At 40.6% G+C, this 22128-nt stretch overlaps 1 protein-coding gene across 9 annotated transcripts in view; it reads right to left on the bottom strand.

The window, feature by feature from the left end:
• The window catches only part of RGS6 (regulator of G protein signaling 6), a 247239-nt gene that overhangs the window by 45086 nt on the left and 180025 nt on the right, over positions 1–22128 (bottom strand). For all 9 annotated transcript variants that reach the window (XM_077180264.1, XM_077180265.1, XM_077180268.1 and 6 more), the window contains 8 exons: positions 20376–20440; positions 17392–17468; positions 14416–14497; positions 13769–13843; positions 12329–12427; positions 11221–11282; positions 6747–6857; positions 3313–3438 (listed from right to left, as the gene is read on the bottom strand). In XM_077180264.1, the coding sequence (XP_077036379.1) occupies positions 3313–3438; positions 6747–6857; positions 11221–11282; positions 12329–12427; positions 13769–13843; positions 14416–14497; positions 17392–17468; positions 20376–20440 (697 nt within the window). The remainder of the gene's footprint in view (positions 1–3312; positions 3439–6746; positions 6858–11220; positions 11283–12328; positions 12428–13768; positions 13844–14415; positions 14498–17391; positions 17469–20375; positions 20441–22128) is intronic.

Here is a 22128-nt window from a genome sequence, read left to right on the forward strand (position 1 = left end):
GCCCAGGGCTCCTGCATCCATGCACTGCCAGCTCCACAGTGCATTCCCACAAAGTGTCACGTGCTTCCCACTGAGGTCTATAAACAGGTGTGCAGCCTCCTTTCCCTTCGGGTGAAATTCCCATGTTCCATATTCCCACCTTGCTGTTTCCAGCTGACACTCTTAAAAGTTAGGGGGGAAAAAAATTCAATCCACCAGCTAAATGAACATCTCAGCAATCTCAAGATGTCTCAGAAGGTTCCCAGGTCACAAAAAAATGTATAATAACTTTCTGATGCCCTTTCTGTTCTTATCCTTTCTTATTTATTTTGTTTTAAATTTGGCATTTTGTCAGCTATATTTTGGGTACTTCAAAAATCACCCAAGTCAAAACAAATTTTAGATGAAAGATAACAACAGAGAGGAGAAAGAAAACAAGAGCAAGGAAAAGAGTTAAAATAAAAACAGAGAGAAATATACCAAACTGACTGGCTTTCCTGCTCCCACATAAATAATGGACAGCCAATAAATAAGTTACAGGGCTCAGCCGAGCCCAGGAGACTGGTGGACAAGATCCTGCAAGTTTATTAGAACACAGACACACAGCTGGAAGGTGATCTGGGAGGTCATTGAGTCTCGTCTGCTGCTATCTCTGGCAGTGCCTCACCCAAGGCCCCCACCGGGACCAATTTTTCTCAGCTAGGAAGAGATGGAAATACCCCACCACCATCAGCCCTGTGATTTGGGACTCGCACCACAAGGTATGAGAGCTGAATTTGGTCCCCTTGCTGTATTGCTGAATTACATTCATTTTAAGGCATTCTCAAGCACACACTTCACAAAATCTTTTCTAGTGGTACCATGAATTTCTAGGTTTTCCAGCAGTCAATTTCTCAGATCTGCCTTAAATTCAACATATTATCTGCCTTAAATTCAACAGTTTATAGGGCTCCGGCCAGTGTTAATCTTAAGGATAGTCCCAAGATCCTACTGGCACTCCCAAGAGATAATACATCTCTGCTGCAACAGTTCCAAGATCTCTGGGTAGTTACTGGGAAGAGAGTTCAGAGAAGATTAACTTTTGTTAATCTGTATGTTACTTTTCTAGCAAGATGCTAAGTGCTGTGCTCTCAGAAAATTTCTTACACCTTCCCAGGGTTTGGGTGGGATATGTGTCATTTTACTGTAGCTGTCTGCCATGCACTCATTTGAATCAGTCTCTCCAGGTTTATGATAACAACAGATGGATGCCTTCTAGTGTAATTTAGGTGCTTTTAGTTTTGTTTGCACTTAAAGCTGAAACAAATCCTTCTCAGGTGATTCACTGACTCCTCTTCAGCTTCTCTTCTCTCTCTCTGAAAGATATTTCATAAAAAGAAAGCATGTGCTTCTGAGCTGTTGGTTTACGTGAGGCAGATCCCAACTTTGCTGTTGAGTCTAACTTGGATTTTGTTTGCATGCGTAAGCATCGAGCAGTTGCTTTCTTTTTTTGGTACATATTCCTAGTGAGAATTAGGGAGCTTTCTCTGCCTCACCTGAACCCTTCTTCTCTCTAGCATCACTGCTAATAATTCACTCTATTCCAGTTTCTTCATTAATATTTCTGCCTTTGCATCCTTTTATTTAAGGCTTTAAGCAGGCTTGCTAATGTATCCAATATGAGATAAGAATACCACGTAAGGCAATACCATCATAATGATACCATAAGAATGATAGCAAAATTCCCATACTAAGAATCATGCCAATGTCTTCCGCAAAGGAGGCAGGATTTAACCTGCCTATGCCAGCCCACTGATTTTGCCAGTTCCCTTCACTACATCTCAAAATCAAAGAGAATGTGCATCAACAGGAGGAGCAGCTCCAACTGACCAAGGAAGGTACAAGTTTGCCTCCTCATAATCAAACTTTCTCCATTTGTTGGAGTAGGATGAACATGGGGGACAGACGCTAGTCATAAAACCTGCTGGATTTCATCAGCATAACTCCAGATTAATTTCAGAGCACTAATATGAAGAGTATTTTAATACAGTATATTAATTTTGCACTTCATCACTACAATTTAATTGCAAATGAGTGCTGCTGTACATAACTGCAGTAAGCATATGCAAGTTCAATACCTGCTTAGCAATAAAATTTCAAGCTCATTTGTGTAATTAGTAACACTCCCTTGTTTTCTTTAAGGTTATCTTTCGGATTTTTCAAAACAATAAAGTGCATTGAGTTTTCACTGTTTTGCTGCTGGCATGCTTTCTGTACTTCTCCTTGGACAGGGAAACCTGATAAATAGGATGGTAAGTTCCAATGTCGTTAAAAATTACTTTCTGGGGAATTCCTCTTACCCGTCTTGCAGGTTAGCCAACTGCACTACAGTGACAATTGTTCACATACTTTAGTAATGTATTTTATTTTCTAAGTGAAATAGAATGAAAAAACCATAACTAAAAAAGGCAGTGCAGTCAGGTTCTTATCTTCTGTAAAAATAGAGAACATCAAGCCTGCTCACTACGACCACAGGCCAAAGCTGGACTGACTGTGTGATCACTGACAGCAGATTTCCTCAGCCCAAGAGCAGGCACAGTTCTGTCAGTGAACCTGCAAGCTTCTCTGGCCTTCCCTGCAAATGCTCATTTAGCCTTCTGGAAAATGACTGCCCCAAAAAAACCCACAAGAACCTGTCCCTTTACCCATCCTTGTGCTAAGACACAACCACAGCACCACTACAACACCTCTGTAGTGTTATTCAGTAAAAAAGTGGGCTTACTGGCTCTCAGCCTGATGTAGGATCATGTGCATAAATACATAATGTTTCATAACAGAAGTTTTGACTTCTTCACAACTTGAGAAGTCAGGTACTCAGAATCCCCACACAGAGAGTCCTGCTAAGGTGAGATATGCTGTTGGATAGTTAGCACATGCCAAAATTAAAAGTAGTTGTTGCACACCTGACTGCAACTAGGAACTGCAAAGTTCATAGCCACACAATATCCGTACTGTTTCCCTACCACAAGCCCTGCCCACACAGACACATGTAAATACTATATATTGTTAGGGGGCTCAGGAGCAATGGGCTGCATCTCACCACATCATGCAAGTCCTCAAGCCCTTGCATGCAGAAGATACCTGACAACACTGGCTCTGCTAAACTGCTTCTGAGATTACTCACATAGGTCTAGTATAGGCGTCTGTAGCAGTGCTATGGGCCAAACCCTGCCATTCTCATCTTTATTTAAATGGGTGTTTTTAGCAGTTCAAGACACACCAAACATTGCATTTCACCTATGCAAGAGAATAGGATCAGGACCATTCATTTAGTCAAGTCAGAAAAGATTTCACCTGAGGTTTTCTGAGCTGAATTCTGATTCCAGGAAACGAAGGAACTGGTCTCGTCCCACTGGGTCCTTCAGCACCTCATCCATGGAGAAACCCCATCTTTTCACACGCTGCTGACTGGGTTCTTTGCTGTTTGGAGAGAGAAGGGGAAAAACAGATGGAATGTGCATCTCTGCCTGCTGTCCAAGCAGCTGCTGCTGTTTCTGCTAAGTGAAGGGAGGAAGATTATTAGATGAGATGTTGTTTTTTTATCAAGATTTTTCAGAAATACAGGTTAGCAAATAACAAAAAAAACTATAAAGACCAGGATCAACATTAAAGCAACTAGAGGACTTTAAATCATTACAACATTTGAATCATTAAAGGACGCTATTTGGGTGCTACATACATGGTGAAATAAGAGAGAATGTGAATGATATGATTTTCAAAGTAATTTCTGATAGGTTTCATTTGGAAGAACAGCATGCCATGCCTAAATGATATACCATTTATATTAATACCATACCATTATGCACTTCTTGCATATCTCCTCAAATGTACCTTAGGATTTCTTATGCATCAAGATAAAAATTTCCCAGCAATGTTCCCTGGGTCACTGGTGGGCTCCAGAGCATTTCCTTGTGTCCCACACAGTACTGCCTGGCCACTTGGAACTGGCTTCAGATTTTCAGATCCACATTTGCATTAGAAAAGCGGTTCCACTAAGAAGCAGTGCAGGCAAAGTATCTAAAATGATTACTGGTTTGTGGTCTTTCATTTTTTTAGTGCCTCTGATTTTTGCATGCCTAAGTCTCAGAAGACTAAAAAACATCTTCCTCCTACTCCATGATAATCAGACTTTTATTTTCTATCTCAGCTGGGACACTGAGATGCAGAGGCACCCAAAATCACCAGCAACCTTTCTCCTTAATTATTTCTTAACACAGCCAACTTACATAAGCTGTTGTTTGAATTGCCAGACATGTTGCAGAGATGCCTACGGGCAGAGGTGGTGCCTGGGAATCACAATGAGGATCCTATGAGACAGTCTGCATCAGAGCGTAATCTGGGCTCACAAAGTGTTTGAAAGCTTCTGGTGTGATGGCGTCATACTATGAGACAACCATTAGAACACTGCTCAGCTGCTCCCATGTGTGACAGCAGAGCCATTGTTAACAGTACATATCTATTAAACTATGTGTCTCCTCATGTCCACAGCGATTCCTAATCATGGAGCCTTAGGGGACAGTGGCGATCTGTGCTGAAGACAAATAAGCCAAAGGGGTAAATAAAATGCCTGCTTTCATTTTCTCTCGGTGTAAAGGCTAAGCAAAATTGATAGGCATGTCCTCACTCGAGGAGCAGCACACTTGGGATGGCTCCTCCTGTGCTTCCCTCAGGAGCCAGCAGTGCTGCAGACAAAGGTGCAGATCCAGCCTACCTGTTACATGAACCAGCCTGGCCATTGGGACACAAAAGCCATGTTTGTGCAGAGCCATGCACAATCTAAGGTCAGGGAATTTCCTGCTGAATCCAGAGATCTGTACCTGCTCTTCTTGCAGCTACACAATGTTCTGGCACACACAAAAAAAGGCCAAAGTGCTGTCTAAAACGGAATGCTTTCTGTGGCATTTCCTGAGTCCTGATTGCCATGGAGGATGAACTCCAGTGGCATGGGGGTGCCCATACTCAGCAGCCAGCCTTGCCACTGGCAGTCAGAGGCTCTTTGTTTTCCTGCACAAGGGCTCTGCCCTCCTAACTGAGGAAACAGCTTTGCAGGCAACACAAGGGGATCTTGGAGATCATTTAATTATTCATGCAAGTTGCAACTAGATGCAGATGCAGTTAGTTTTTTTACAATAGAGAATAAAATGGAAATATATAGCTGTTTGTTTTTCCATCTCCCCACACTACAGCTTTCTCTTTTTCACCTGCAGGAAAATCACCTTCCTTAACTCTGAAATCATAGCGGAAGCCAAGCATTTATTTTAAATTCCTATAAGGCTGTGACATCAGGTTAATTGTATTCTTCAGGGACACAGACAGCTTTTCTGGGATTTGCAGCTACGTCAACAGATGCAGAAATAATAGATGCCTGGATTACCCTGTGGGTGAGGGCTTCTACAGAGCAGTATTTTGCAAGGGCTGTATCTGGTACTAGTCCTACCAGGGAGGATGGAGAAAATGAGAGAAACTAGCTAAGAAAAAAATAACAAATACTAAAATTACACGAAGAGGGGCAAAGATTAGGAAAATAATGGATTTCTGTGACTACCAGAGAAGCAGGTGAAAACAACTTTCACATCCCAAACTACTTGGTTTTTAAATGGGGAAAAATCTTGGTCTTTTCCTGGAACACTGATTCTCTATGAATCAGTTTTCTTAGGCCAATAACATCTCTAAATTATTATTCAAGAATATACAGGATTAGATTTGGCATTCTCTTATCAAAGATTTGCTAAAGTGAACTCCAAGTTCAGATTTGGTGCCAAATGGCAGCAACTAAACACTGGAGTAGCGGCTGAGCCCTTGCAGCTGTTGGCCGCAGGATGTGATTGAGTAGTGAAGGTAATATGGGGCATGGGATTTCCATTCAAATTTGCTGTGGGAGCTGTCAGGCATAGTGGCAGGCAGGACAATTCCAGCCCCTTTACAAGGATTGTGGATAGCCTGTGAGGGCAAGAGACAGATGCAGGCCAGAGTTCCCTTGCACCAGCATAACATTGGCAAAACATGATCTCTGCTGCAGTGTTCTGCTTGTTTGTTTTGTTTGTTTTGTTTTTTGTTTTTTTTTGGCGGGGGGTGGGGTTGAGAAACTCTCTGAGGTGCAAGACATTGAATATCCTCCAGACATTTCTCCCTCTTTTCATCTATTTGACACCGTAACAGAGACAAGCCAGCTTGTTCACCAGCAGGTGAGGCCCAAACCCAACCAATTACAATTCTGACCTGCCAAGTCTCACACATCACATGTGAGCTACACTCTTCTGTGCCAAACTCACTCTGCACAGCAGCAATGGCCACCACTTATAACTCATCCCATTTTCCCAGCAGCATTTTTCATGGGATTCCATGACAAGAGAAGGGCTGGAGCATTGCAGCTGGGAAGAGTAGGCTCCCAAGGGTCAAATGTGATTTGCTGGAACAAGCTGGAGATGTATTGGAACAAGTTTGTCTTAGCAGTGTCCTACAGCTTTAGGCTCCTAGACCTGAGTCTGTGCATGTGCTCAACAGGTATGACAACATCCATTACCTGACTTACAGAGTCCCATACATCAAGCCATATAAAAGTGGAAGGGCTGAATAATTCACAGATACCAGTGATAAACTTTAGCTATGTTCTTGAATCTTGTAGTACAGACATACAACTTGCTTTCCAAACAGGGCAGTGTTAAAAGGATATAAAGAAAATGGCAAGACAACTCTCACATTAGTTAAAACTACTAATTAATTTTTACCTCATTTCAATGTCCCACAATGCTGCATCATCACTTATCCAGGGATTGGAAGGCTCAGCAGGAGTTATAAAGGGGTCATATTCCACATACTGCTCTGTGTAGGCTATTAAACTGGCAGGGGAAAAAAAAGGAAAAAAAAAATAAAGAAAGGGTTGGAATGTTTAGTCACATGTCAGAAAAGTACAGCTTTTCTTTTTATCCTGTTGGTTTGGGGTTTTTTGGTGGTGGTTTTTTGTTTTGTTTTTGTGTGTGGTTCTTTTTATTTATAGGGATTAGTCAGTTTCCCAGCAATCACAGGAGACCCTTTTCCCAGGGATGATGCATGCAAGGATTTCTCTGCAAACACCCACCAGCTCACTGCAGTATTTTCCTCAACAGCAGCATTTTCCTCCAGCTTGTCTCTGTTGAGATGCCCCCAAAAAACCTGATGAGGCAACAACTGGATTACTATGGCAGGACTTCCCCCAGAGAGCCATGGGAGGAATATGATGTATGTGTCATTCAATTAATTTGCTGCATGTTACTATTGCCTCTCATCCTTTTCATTTTTGCAAACTTGTGCACCCACATAAATTTATGCACTATGAGAAACTCACCTAAACAGGGTCATGGGCTGCAGCTAAGAATATGCTTAAATCTTTGGAGGATCATAGTCCTAAACATCAAAGCTTTGCCTATAGATAATTTTTTAGTTATGTTGGTATTTAGTCTAACAGCACTATTGTAAAATACTTCAACAGTAATAATGAACTTAGAGAACAGTAAATAATATGCATGTTGGAAAAACTCCTGGCCTTTACAGTGGCTTGCTTCATGGTGAGTCAGTTAAGGCACATAGCCTCTAATCCTCACTAGGATGAGATTCAAAGAGCTTTCTGGGGAAAGAACTGTGTCTGCTTGCATAAATGATTCAGGAATTCCACTGGGGTTGGGGCTAGGGGCGCATTTTTACAAAAGAAAGACAGCAAATATGAAATAAATCAAAAGACATTTCTTCTAGTCTATACTGGAAATACTCTAAGGCACTTTATTTTTTGCCTACATCTGCCAAGTAATTAACTAAGTTAATTATGTCTCATCATACTGAACAACCAATGTACTTGCACTGTGATTGTCCACACTAAACTTTACCTCTGGTCCTTCACATCTCAAAAAGGCAGGCAAATGAAAAAACCCTGCAAACAAAGGGTCATAAAAGGCAGAAAGTTTCCCTGAACTGCTCTATAGTAATTATTTCTTTTTGTTTGTCCTAGCTCTTATCATGAGGCATTAAAATCATACACTTTTGTAACCACAGCAGGTTCCCATTGCCCCTTAGGGCACTCGGGGCTGTCTCATCTCATTTCATTAATTACATTTCATGACTGCTGTGGGTCAAGGGTTGGAGGAGGGAGCAGCGTCCAATTTCACAGAGCAGCAGCAGTCCCTTAGACATCAATGAAAGAGAGGGTTGGTTAAAAAAGAAAAGAAAGCCGAAAAGAAAGCCAAAAAGGATCAATCAGGAGATATCTGCTGTGAAACCTGAATTGCTCCTAATAAAATAATAAGAAGGCATCAGAGGTGCCAGTACAAGTACTAGCAAAAAAGAAAGGGAGAAAAAACAAAAATGAAACAAGGGGGAATTTCTAAGTACATTTTGCTGATTCAGTATAATGGCAGCAGCAGAATCATTGCCTCATTGTCTACAGGAGGCTAGAGGCAGGGCACTCCTAAGGAAAAGCATTTTTGTCAAAATGCAAACCTGGCCTTTTGGGTGATAAACTGAATACCCGGTAGAAGAGGTGGTAGGAACAGTTGACTGAAGAGTGTGGAGCTTGCCTTGAGAACCCAACTGCCTCTCAATCAAGGGGGCCTGCTGAGCCTTCACAGGAACTTTGATGAGAAGCTGAAAGAATAGCACAAATTTTCATCTAGGGAACTGAGATTGCTTCTGGTAGGAAGATGCTCATTTTTCCCCAGGCATTTCGGTGATGCCATTTCTAATGAAATTGTACTAACACTGCACAATGCAGTCAGGGGAAACAATAGGTAGAATATATTGATAGTTTTGCTCAGCAGTTCTCAAAGCTCAGTGGTTAAAACTGACAATGCACAGGTCCCAAGTGGGGAGAAAGGATTCGGAAGAAAGACACATTCCAAGGTATGTGGAGCAGCTGAGGGATGCCTGTTCCCACAGTTGGTACAGATCTACTCCTGGAAGCAGAACAGGGAGGAAGGGGAAGAAAATCTTTAGCAGCGAGCATTTATCTCACAGAAGCTGGAGATACCCTTTGGAGAGCCTTCCTCTACTGACAGACAAAGGCTATCCCAAGAATAGTGTGAATTAATGTAAAATAAATACAATTGATCTATTACTATTGAAACAATTTATATCTTGTTCCTATAACTTGTTTGACCTAGTGCTTCCTGGTTTATTTGTTCCTTTTTACTTCCCTCATCCTCTCTGAAAGTGCCTTTGTGCTATACTGAAAAATTGGCAGGTGGTGCCACTGTCAGGCTTGACTGTTGATGCCAAGAAGTCATTTCCTGTACTCTGATCTGCCACATTGTCACCTAAACTGTCCCAAGAGCAGGGTCCAGCCTGAAAATTGATTTGATAATAATAGCATCTCCTTATGCAGGAAATTTGTTCCTAGTGCTTGAAATCAATGTTTTCAGGGGGCTTTCAAGGCTGCACAGGTATTTTTTCAGGCAATTGTGCAAGTCAGGTCATCCGTGTTCACTCCTCCTCACCAGTCCCTATCCCTGCAAAGCCAGGGGACCCATCAGCTTCTCTGCTTCCCTCCTACCTGCTCTGCAATGCTCCACATCCAGGCTGCACTTCCCACCACTCTCCACATCAAGTCCCAGGACTCTTAAAACAATATTGCCAATATTCAAATCAATGTTCAAAGTCATCACATGACCAAACACCTCCTCATAAATAGAGATCACAACCACAATTTTCATTCTTTATAATTATTAATAATGATTTAGAAATATAAGGTTCTACACCCAGAGGGTGTCTGGGCTCTGGAACAGCCTCCCCAGGGAAGCAGTCCTGGCACTAATCCTGCCAGAGTTCAAGAAGTGTTTGGTCAATGCTCTCAGGCACATGGTGTGATTCTTGGGGCTCTCTCTCCTGTGCAGGGCCAGGGGATGGACTTGATGTAATTTGACTGTTCTCATTTTATTTGCTTTTCTCCTGGTTATTATTTTGCACAGGTTTTGATCGCAACATTTTCTTCTCCAACTTGAGAGCAATTAAAAAAGAAAAAAAAAAGAAACCCTTTCAAACCAGGAAAATTATTAATGTCTCAGTATATTAAGGTCATTGTAAATAAATTCAGTACAATAACTTTTTTGTTTTTAAAGTATAAGTATATGTTCTTAATTGAAAAGATCCAAAAGCCCAAAACATAAATATAAATGGGCTCATTTTAATCATACAATGTATTGCACGTAGGATTTCAGGGAACCTCTGAATATTTTCTCTTTAATTGGATACATTTTCATTTTAATTGCTAAACTTGATGAGCCAATAAGAACTTACATCGGGCCTCTCACCATTTAATTTACCTGGTTTAGTACATGCATGCTAACTACAGATGCAGGCACTGCAAAGCACATTTCATGGGGTATTCTCATTTTGCTTTGCTGAAATAAAAACTCCTCTATTATTTCTCTAGAAGGAACCAGCCCTTATCCTATCCTTCATGTTCAACACAGTTTTGTTTTAAAAATGATATCACTGAAGAGCATGGCTACCCCTACCTTCATCTCAGGGACTACCCTGCAAATGCACATAACTTACAAGTACCTAAGTAAATGAGCTGTCATACTCAATTAAATTTGAGCTTGTTCTTCACCTATTCATACTTTTCTACCAAAACGAAATATTCTGCAAGTCAAATTGTGCCTTGATTTGCTTCTTAGAAATCCACTCCTTGAAACACTGCCTTGAGTAGTCCAGGTACAATGCCAGTACTTCTCTAAGGGTTTCATATACATGTAAGTGGGAGCAGGAACTGGTCCTACAACCCCAGTAGGAACAGAGATGTGAACACCATGTGCAACAAATGCAAACACAGTTCCTTCCCCACAGCTGTGCCAGACTAACAAGATATAAGCACTGAGAATTCGGCCAAAAAGGGGAAAAAAAGGGTATTTTCAAATTGAGACACAAATGACTTTTCTAAAAATAAACCACAGGGTAGTGAAGGGGTGGGAAACAAGTCACACAAGAGTTTTTTCTTTTATGAATTCTTCTTTTCTTTTGCAGATTACAGGTCCTCATTTCCCACCTATTTTTGCTCAGTGGCAGAAGAGTGAGTACAGGAGTGTCAGCAGCCAGGCAGCACAGCTGGTCAAGGAGGGGAAAGGATTGATGCACAGAAAGGGGGTCAAGCCTTTGCACTTTGCTGCCTGCTCTGTTTCTAGAAATGCCAAACTGGAGATGAGGAGAATGGGAAATCATCAAAATGGGGACACTCACCTTTCTGCTACTTTGGACATCTTTAAACAATGTCTCTCTATCTGCATGTTCAGAAAAGTTATCTGAGGAGAGAGATGACAAGGACATTAACAATTTATGAGTTCTGCAGCATGCACTGACAATATCCCAATACACTATTGATTTCTCCTTCCAAACAGCTTGAAAGTAATTCAGAAGGAAATGGGACCCTTCCCTAGGTATCAGAAGCTTATTAACTGCTTCCAATAGCAGGCTCCCTTGCCAAAGGCAAAGCCCTAGGGGAAACTTCAGAAGACATAACTGAAAGTAGAAGAGACACATATTTGGGGCCAAGGTTCCTAGACTACTCAGGGTACTATATGATCTCCTTTTTACAAACACACTCTGCTCTCCCATTCCTCTTACTGACTGGCATCACAAGAACAGTAACATTTTACAGCACACTTTCATTCTGCTATGAACCAGTTCTTCAACCTATGATAAAAAAGCTCAAGAAATCTAGCATCCAGGCTTAGCTCAGAAGACCACCCAAAAACTGGTTGCCTAAGAAACTTGTTTAAAGATGCATTAGTAAAATGCTGATCCAGTGATTCCTGTTTGTCTTTCAGTGAGGGCTGCTTATTGCATCAAAATAATTTTGAGAGAGAGCTCTTCATGCTAGTGCAAGGATGTGTGAGTTGGCTGGTCATTCCTTGGCATGATTGTCCAAATAACTTTTTCCTAGTTTCCTAAAAGCACTGACTGTACAGTCTAACAGTCATGCATTGAACAATATCTTTCCTCATCACTCATCCCAAGCCTGTGCCCAGCTACACTGGCCTTTGTCACTGTCCACTTTTTAGACATCCTCAATGAACTGGAATTAGTGCCTTATTGTCTGTGTCTGGTCCACCGACAATAAAAGTAGTTTCAAAGGTCAGTGTCACTCACAATACGTATCACCATACAACCACACTGCTCAATGAATACTTTTAACACTTAACATAAGTGAGAATTAAGGATAAGTATGTGAGGATCAAGGACATGTAAAGCATAGAACTGGTTTTGCTGGTATCTCAGTACCTTTCTAGGCTTTTTTTTCTGGGAGCAGTTCTCAGAATTCTGAGTTGCCATACAGCCACCTACTTACCTGCTTCCGGAAATCCTCTTTTGTGGTTTTGCGCACCGGTTGGGAGGGCAGGTGTACGGGGCTTTGGGGCTGAGACTCCTCTGTAACCCCATACACTGACTGTGAGGAACCAAGGAACAAACCAAAGGGGTCATAGCATTTTTCTGTTACACAATGAGGAACGGTGCAGTATGAAAAGCAGTAAGGTAACAAGCCAGCAATTTCCTACTGTTTATATCCACACAGGTAATTAATTATTCAGCCCCAAGCAAAATTTACAGATCAGACCATTCTTGCTGATGCCTGCACTTGGAAGGCCTGTAGGTGTGTTAAGAGAAGAGTTTGTTTTAAATGTTTAAACGCAGATGATAATTTTTAGGAGCTCTGAAGGCTGTGTGCACTAACACTTGCAGGATGAACACTGGGAGCTGTCACTGGGGTGAATCAAGTAGTAAAAGAAAATACTAGAACCGAATTCTATGCCACTGTCTTTCACTTGATTTAATTTCTTGATGTAAAGCTACATATTGAAGAAAGTTCTTAACCAGGTCAAGTCAATAGGTCACATGAACTTCTCTAAACAAAAACCTGGAGACTGACCTGTAGCCATTCATTTTCAGGACAGACACCTGCACTGAAAGTAATACCATTTGCCCTATCATTTAGTGCTTTTGCTTCTCACTAAAATTTCTAATAGACATGTGAATAGCTCTGCTGCAGTTTAACTATTTATGGAAATTCAGGAGTCCAGTCTTCTGTCCAAAAACATAACAAGTGATAAGAAGAAACAGCCTGAAGCTGTGCCAAGGGAGGCTTAGATATTAGGAAAAAATTCTTCTCTGAAATGGTTATCAAGCACTGGAACAAGGCTGCCCAAAGAAGTTGTTGAGTCACCATTCTTGAAGCTATTTAAAAGATAGGAACATGGTTTAGTGAAGGACTTGGTTAGGTTAAGGTTTTGAGTCATTGATCTTAATGGCTTGCTTCAATCTAATTGATTCTATGAATTCATATACATAGAAGAGCTCAAACTTGCTGGAAGTCAAAGACACCCAAGTTACTAATGATCCAGTCTTTGAAATGATTAAGGCAGGTAAACATCTCATTATCTGTGCCCAGAAAATTTCTTTAAAAGAGACCTAGGTATTTTTGCCAATTCCTTTTAATTTTATGGGAAGGCAGAGCCATCAGACATTTGGGACACAGAGATCCTTAATGCCCTTCTCAGCTCTACTCATCACCCATCAAGTCAGTACAACTATGCTGGTAAAACTGAAATAATAAATTCACCAAGGAGAACAAAACATAACTTGTATTATCAAAACACTTTTTTTTTTTGCTCCTCTTGGGTAAGTCTCATATACAGTAGGTGTCAAGTATGATTTAAATTAAAAGAAAACAAAAACAGTGAACCAAACTAACTCCAAACAAGAAAAAATGAAAATGAGGAACTAAACTGACCTTTTTCACTTTTTGTGGGTTTTTCATACGGCGACACTTTCTAATGTCCATTTCTGTGGTGTTCACACAGCCTGGCTGAAAAGAGATGGTAACTGTGTTATTCCTCTGTTAAGAATCTTCATCCTACCTTACCTTTATAAAAGGTACAATTTATAAAATATACAATTTTTTTTATAAAATATAAAATTATATTTTTATCTTTATAAGATATACAATTAGATCTTGTCCAAAACTCTTTCTTGAGGTTTGTGTTACTCTTGCTAAACAAGAGACTGCATATACCCAAGGATGCCATGTCAGCATTCAATCCACTTACTCCTAACTTTGGCACCAAAAGGAAATAGCTAACAGTGGGTAGCTTTTGCTACGAAGTCTGAGACAAACTGAGTAAGCTGCTTTTCTTTCATAAGCCCAGTAAATAATTTTCCAAAGTTTGTATTTTTCACATATTTCCAAATCAACAGTTCCATAGGTACAGAACTCCAGAATGTCTCACATAATCTAGCAGACACTTGGTGCATTGTGAACTGCAAGGAAAATCAATAAGGTGACTGTAAGGGCAAGGTTTTTGTGCATAAAGCATTTACTAGTAATAAAACTTTTCCTATCAAAACCTGGAAAGTCTCTTCATTCAAAAATAGTTTTACCACAGGCCTGTGCACATCCCAGAATGCTCTTTCCTGGCTGTCCAAAATCTTTCTTTCTGTTTTATCCTTTTTTCTGTCGATTCTGAAAACAAAAGCATAAGTGAGTATGAGTCAATGTACAAGCCATGCTTTCTTCTCTGATATAGTTCGTAGCTGTGGTTCTTAACCCCAAGACAAAAAATTTCAGAAATCAACTTTTTTTGTACAGTGATGTTGCACTTGCACGGGTACATGCCATGAACAAAATAACACTAATTTTTACTCCAACTTGGGTAAAAAAAGATTTTCCTATTAATGTGGAAAAATTTAACAGGTGTTTTTCATCTGGTGAGGAAAACCTTTCCTGCTACCCTGTTCCTGTACTCTGATTTGACAGGCTGGGAAAGTTTGTAGTTTTGTCTGTGTCAGGAGACCCATCAGGACCTGTTTGCTCCAGGTGAGGATCCTGGCTGATGCTGAACTGAGGTCCCCATCAGGAGAATCCATTGCACCCAAACGCCCTAGCAGCACCACTCAATGAATACAGATTGCAAAGGAGCATCTATCCCAGACATTTCCAGCAGCAACAGCATGGGCAGCACTTGTGGCCAATCCTCCTTAGAGCTTTCAACTCAAACACTGCCTCTGCCTGTGTGCCCCCATGCTGGCAGAGCAAGGGGTAAAAGCACAGGTGACCAAAGGTGAGCTTGCTGCATGGGCCCTACAAACCAGCACCCACCCCAGAGAGACATGACTGGGCTGGCACAACAGGAACTCTGTAATTCCAGCCCTGATGCAGCCAGTGAACCAACTCACTGAAAGCACACAGCCCAAAGGCCACCAGAGGTTGTTCAAAGCAATTCTTGGCAGCAGTGAGCAAATGACATCTGAAACCTCACTCAGCTTTACACATAAGCACAAAGTCAGCACCAGCTTGCAAGATCTACCTGCAGAGGGACTGGAAGAAGCACATGGAAGGAGGAACAGCCTCCATGCCTCCACTTCAGAGCATGACTGAATAAAGCTCTGTGTCCCTGTGCTGGGTTCCCACTGGCTGCCACCAGGAGAATCAAAGCAGTTAGGAAAGAAAACCCAGGCCAGCTGTGATTTCTGACCACCAGGTTCTCTCCCATCTGTTTTTGTTTTTGAGGGGCAGTGCCCCTTGGCTAAGTCTGTGCTAGAAATGTACCAAGAGGATAGGAATCAGGGGAGAAAAACTGAAGTTTATGAGCAGCCCTCCCCAGAAAAAGGCAAAATTCTCCACAGTTTGGCATCACTAGCTGATTTCCTCCTTGCAAGGCAGAGATGAGAAACAAGCTCTGCCACAAGCTCTGTCCCCACACAAACCAGAGCAGCTGCTGTACTGCGCTGAGGACACCCAGCCCAAAACTACTTTTCTGAGTCAGTCCTTCACACCTGGCCAAGGGGGAAGGTGAAGCCTATTCCAATCTTACAGCACACACAAATTGAAGGGACTCTTTGGAAGCTTCATGAATTCTCTTCATCGACACTGTGCTCAACCCAGATTGTCAGCTCCTATCTCCAGACTTACTGATAACTCAGTATTTCACATTTTAAACTATGAAAACCCAAAGCAGCTTGATGCTCGATGGCTGCAATTTTTGAAGCAATGTGGGTATAGCAATGGGAATTCTGTGTGCAAACAAAAACATGAAAAACAAAGCAAACTTGGTAAGCAGGAGGAATGTTTTCAGGTATTTTTGATTTTTTTCCTCCCTTTTCTAGTTAACTTAAACTTTTAGTTAATGTGAATTACAATGTGAATTCCAACCCTGCCTTTCTGGAAACCTGAAGACTGAACCATCACATGAACTGTGGACCAAGAAGCTGACACTCGCCAGCAAAAAAGTTGATAGTGGCCAGTTCATGCTTATGCCTCAAAGAAAACAGAATGAAGAAAAGATGAATAACCAACAGTGATCACAATGAGTCTGATACTTACATTTCTTCCTTAGGTGATAATTATATGTTTTAGATAGAATGCAGACTTTTGTTTTGACTTACACTTTTTTTTTAATCTTGGCAATAGCCTTTAAGTAACTGAAAGTACAATTGCTATCTTAAGTTCTAATTTTCTCTTCCAAATGGAACACTGCTATTCTGGTTGGAAAAAAATCCCTTAATTATCCTGCAGTTTAAAAGATAATTACCATATATTTAAATGGTACATAACTGCAATGTTTTTAAGCAAAGAATTTATCAAAATTCCAAAGGGTTAATCAAAGATAGAGACATATACCTCAAGACACACCTTCAAGAAATCATATACTGTAACTTTTTAGCATCTAATGCTGAAAGTGCAAATTCCTTCCAATGGAACCATTTCAGTACTGGTGTTCTCATGTGTCATCTTCACCAATCTTTCCATTTTATAAATGACAATGGCAGGCACAAAATGGACACTCAAGAGTTTTAGGTATTAGTTTGTAGACAATAGTACACAAACCCTAGACCATATCCATTTACCAGCAGTAATGAAAACACACTCAAAATATAAAGAGGCTTCACACTGCTTTCACAAGGGAAGATGAGAAGAAATACCTGTTGTAAAAACCACCCTTATAATCACATGGAAGTGACAATATTTTTAGACTCAGAAATACTCTGCAAGCATAGAGTAACACAGACAGATGAAAAAATTCTGTTCTTTCCATTCATACAAAACAAAAATACTCCACAAATGTAGAAGCACAATGGGCTTGCAAATTACCCAAGGTCCCATGGTGAATACAGGATTAGGAGCTCCAGACCAGTGTTTCCATGTGCAGATAATTAAACCCATCTTTCAGTTTCTGGCACAGATCTTCAGAATTGGCTCTCTACTGTTTCTAGTCTGCCAGTGATTAAAATTCACCAACACCTTCTGAGCTTAGTCACAGTAAAGATTTTGACAAAGAAGTTTTTTTATCTGTTCAGAATCCCCTTCCCTTCACAGCTCTAAATACTGGTGCAATTCAGTGCTCCAGGATTACTCACTTCACTTGGGCCTCTGCTTGCATGAAGATGAATTCCCACTTTCTTGCAAACGCTCTCTGAAGTCTTGCTAAGTTTTCCTGTCAAAAGATGAAAATTGTAAGAACAACTAATTTCTGTAATTACAACAATTGCTTGAGAGTACATTTAGCATGGTGGATTTTTCTTTTTTTTTTAACTGAGAAACTAAAGACATGGAAGTCAGTGTTGGTTTCAGGTGAACTATAATGCAGGCAAAGCAAGGCTGTAACACATCTTTTTGGGCTGCAACCCAAAGGGACCTGCCAGGGATAAGTAATGGAGTGTGATGAAGACAGCTTGAGCTCTAGTATGAAAAAAATTATGGACTTGTTCCCAAAAGATAACACTGAGAAGCTTTGTGAAGCTGATGACTTTCATTTCTGATAGCAGATGGCTGCCAGCTGCACGTTTCCCTCTCATCCTCACTTTCCCTCCCCTCTGCACTGTTCTCTTCTCTTCAGGCTTTTGTGAAGGTGCAAAGCCTGAGGTCCCCTGCTTTGCTCAGTCCTGGTCACTGCTGAGAGCATTATGCAGCTGCACAGTACTGAAGGCTGGGGATTGCCAGGATGATTCACAAAAGGAAATAGCTTGTTTGTCTGAACAATGAACACAGTTAGTGCAAAGAATGGCTCCAGATGCAGTTTTACTCTACACCTGAAGTAACAGCTCTGGTCCAGACCCATTCCAGTGAGTGTAGGGATCTGAACATCTGGATGTGGATATGGCTTCATCACAGCTTGAGGTTAAACTCAGAACATGGCTGGAATTTCAGGCTTAAATTCCACCCTGAAGTTACATTTCCATACCCCCCCCCAAAAAAGGAGGACTTCGACACAATTAACAGGACACTCTTCATTACAGCTGGTTTAACTGTTTCAAATTTACATTGAAAACAAACACTTGTAGTTCTATTCTTGTTCTCTTCATACTTATCACCTTTACTTCAATAAACTTTTTCAGGCACATGCATTTCAATACAAGAAAAAAATCTTCCTACTAGTTACTTTAAACTCTTGTATAACAAAGAGTTTAAAGGCATAAAGCTTGGCCCTTTTACCACCAACTCCATGTAACAGCTTCAGTCTGTACATATGGAGGAAAACAGTTAAACAAATGATTTACAGCTGTACTGAATGTGATGATTTCCTTAACTGTGGCTACAAAAAACAACAACTTGTAATTATCTGCAACACAAATTTTTGTGGGTATTTTTTTCATTATTTTTATTTTATTTTAAATTATGTTCACATGTGCCCTCTGGAGTAAATATGCTGAAGCCAATGAAACATCACCAATGGAAGCTATATTTGAATTATGCTTATGTTTGACCAATTATAAAAAAACCTGAATGCAACTATACAAACTTAATCACATCATGAAGACTCCTGCTCTAATCAGCGTGAATGTGGGCTGGGGGACTGTCTGTAAATGCTGCAAGCAGAAACTAAAAATGAAATTCTATTCTCTTGAAGCTCCAGGTCACTGCTGATATCTATGGAGAAGCATTCTCATGCTGCATCTCCAAAGGTATGAGAAGCACTGCTTCTCACTCCTGCAAACCTGTTTATCTCACTTGTGCTGAGCTTACATCCCTTGCTGCATCATCTTCAGCTCCCATAATGCCTAGGAAGAGTTGGTGCCATTCTTATCTGAACGTCTCCAATTAAGAGAACAAATTTTGAATGCAGAAGTAACCTCTAATTGTGCAATGCAATATTCACAAGAAAAATGAGATACTGCCAAGATCTAATTATTTACCATCACTGGAGCATTGCTACTCTCAGTAGGCAACAATGTGCAAAAATACTTAGCCAAAGCCTGACTGCATGTGTGTGCACCACTGAACAGCCTTTTGTGGCTTTATGGTGGATCTTTGGAGTACTTACACTTAATTGGTTGGATGTGACCAATTTTAATGGTTTTAATAATGAAATCAACAATATGCAGAAGAAAAAACTCAGCAAAAGGACATGTAAGTGTATGCAGGTTGTTATATTCCTTCCTTTGTGCTTGTTTGAGATTAGAACTCTTGGGAAGTTGGAATGCATTTCCAGGGTGAACTAGATAAGTGGCAATTTTTGCATGCTCTGCACTCGACCAAATGGCATATCTCTCCACATGCACATATGTTCCAAAATGTAGAAGGTAAGGAAGAAGGAAAAACTTCAGTCTTGGGAAAAAAAACCCAAAAAATCCCACTCTAAAATATATGCAACATAGATGTTTTCATTGTAATAACCATGACCATGTAAGTCCAACTTTGTAAACAAATCCTCTAACAAAAAGCTCACGTATAAAAAAAATCCTGCTATTACACTGTTGAGCCAGTAAACAGAAGAAAGTCAACATGACAGAAAGAAAAGTTTAGCTGCTCAGAGCACTACACTACTGGTACTCAAAGAAATACTCAGCCCTGCCCCTCCTGCCTCCATCTTCCCAATCTTCTCCACCCTGCAGTCCAACACCAAAGTTTGAGATGTTTTTATTGATAGTAATTCCAGATCAGAAAATGCGCTCTAAATAAAGTTCAGTGATATTTTTCATATGGCATATAGAAAATGCTCCAAGTCTAATGTCTGAGAACTTTTGTAACAAAATGTGTCATCAACAATTTAATTGCCCAGTGGCACACCTGAAAATCTATAATTTTCCTGTGCTGAAATCTCCTATATAAATCAGGATTTCCTAACTGAAAACAGGACACCAAGCGAAACTTCTGTGAAATTTGCTCCAGTCATGAAGGGTTCATTATACAGCAGATGCTTTAATGTGGGACACAGAAAAGCCAGGAACATTCATCAGTCTTGTTCCTGATGTTGTCTTCGTATCAGCCTTCACACAGTACTGACAACTAAGGAAAAGATACAGTAAAGGCTGACCCCAAAGCACAAAATGGCAGCATTTAGTTGGCAAGCAAAGCTATCCCTGCATCCCCCAGCTTTAAACTCTAGCACCAGTGTACCTACGGCTTCATAATCCGCCAGCTCCAGCCTAGCTTTGTTCTGCATGGTCCGTTTGCAAAGATAGATGGCTAAAGGGAGAAACAGAATGGAAAACAATTACAGACAGATTATTAGTACTAGATCTAAAAAAAAGAAGGAAAAAAGTATTCTATAGTTTGTTTTCATCAGAAAGCAACATGAGTCAAGGAATGAGAGGGCTGGACACCCAGCTGACATTGCTTACGACTAATCTCAGAGGCCCTAAATATCTGGGACATCTCATTTAAAAGTGCTGGGAGCAGATGCCAGGACCTAACAAGATATCCATGAAAGGCACAATTGCTTCTGGGTCTGGTAAAAGATATAGTATAAGCAACCTGTTCCCTAAGCAGTTTGGGAATATGCATGCCAAAGTGACCATCCCTGCACTTCTTTTCTGCTAAGAAAAAATAAAAATAAATCAGGATATTGAAGTGAAAACAGAAATATAGGCCAGATCTTAAAAGCATGATCTGAGCCTTTTTAAATATGCTCCATCATCTTATTCTTACACATTTCAAATGGTAAAGAGAAGCCTCGTCACATTTCACTATAGGCAGAGGCTACTGAAACTGATATGGTTTGGAATTCTGAGGGTCAAGATGAGCCCAGCACACACCACCAAACCAGTCCCAGGCTGTCTTCTGGGAAAGCCCCACCTGGATCTGCTAAGCGCACCCCATTTCCATTAAAGGCTGAAACACAAGGTCCACAGCACGCTCTGGGTATACAGTCAGGTCTGAACCTAATAGAGGACCAGTGCTACTCATGTAATTCTATTCCGTGCTGTTTCTGTAATTTTAACATTCATATAATGAGCCAGTATTATGCACTGTAACCAGAGCTGACCAGTTCATTTATATTTACACATCTCAAGGGCAGTTTTTTCTGTAAGGCACTTATGATACCAAATGAAGTAAGTCAGTTGCCTCACAGTGTTTTTTCATGCAAGGCAGTGAACTGCCATTAGCAAGTTAGTTCCTCTCCTGTAAGTGGATACATGCAAATAAAAAAAGTATGAAGTGCTCCTGGGATTTCAGCTTTATTTGGGTCTACTGCTAGTTTGGGATTAATTCCTGGGAAGACTCCATCTGTACAGGCCTCTGATATGCAAAGTCTGATTATAAGCATATGTTAGAGGTTTCTGGGACAGATGAAAATCTGTCACTACAGGACTCAGCTAATGCAGCTGAAGCTTGTCCAGCTGTGGGTCAGCTCATAGAGGGTTTTATTTTGGTGTGTACTGCCTCACTCAATGCCATTGCAGTGCTGACTAACTGACTAATAATCTGACTGCCAAAACCAATTATTTATCTGATACTGCAGGAAAAAACCAGAACCTCCCTCTTCACATTATTTTTCTGGTATTTAAAGAATACATATGAGACACAGTTCACACAGTAATATAGGGTGACTGTAAAATATGGAAATCTTTTTTGCAAATACAAAACAGCATTGTGTTTTCTCCTTAACCATTCCCTCACTAGCATAAACATGTAAGTCTAGTTCATCTGCAGATGAGGACTGCAAATGAATTATCACATGACACACACCATTGCAGGCTACTTCTTCACCCCAGCAAATGATTTCCAGAATCCATAATGATGAATAATTATTGCACAGGAAAGAAGAAAACTCAAACTGATTATTCAGGGAGGAGTTCTAAACCAATCTTAGATTATGAGATAAAGGACTTCCAGAAGCTCCCATTTTATGACTGCATACATGTATACACTTC

This window comes from Agelaius phoeniceus, chromosome 6 (assembly GCF_051311805.1).
Source record: "Agelaius phoeniceus isolate bAgePho1 chromosome 6, bAgePho1.hap1, whole genome shotgun sequence".
NCBI classification, from domain to species: domain Eukaryota; kingdom Metazoa; phylum Chordata; class Aves; order Passeriformes; family Icteridae; genus Agelaius; species Agelaius phoeniceus.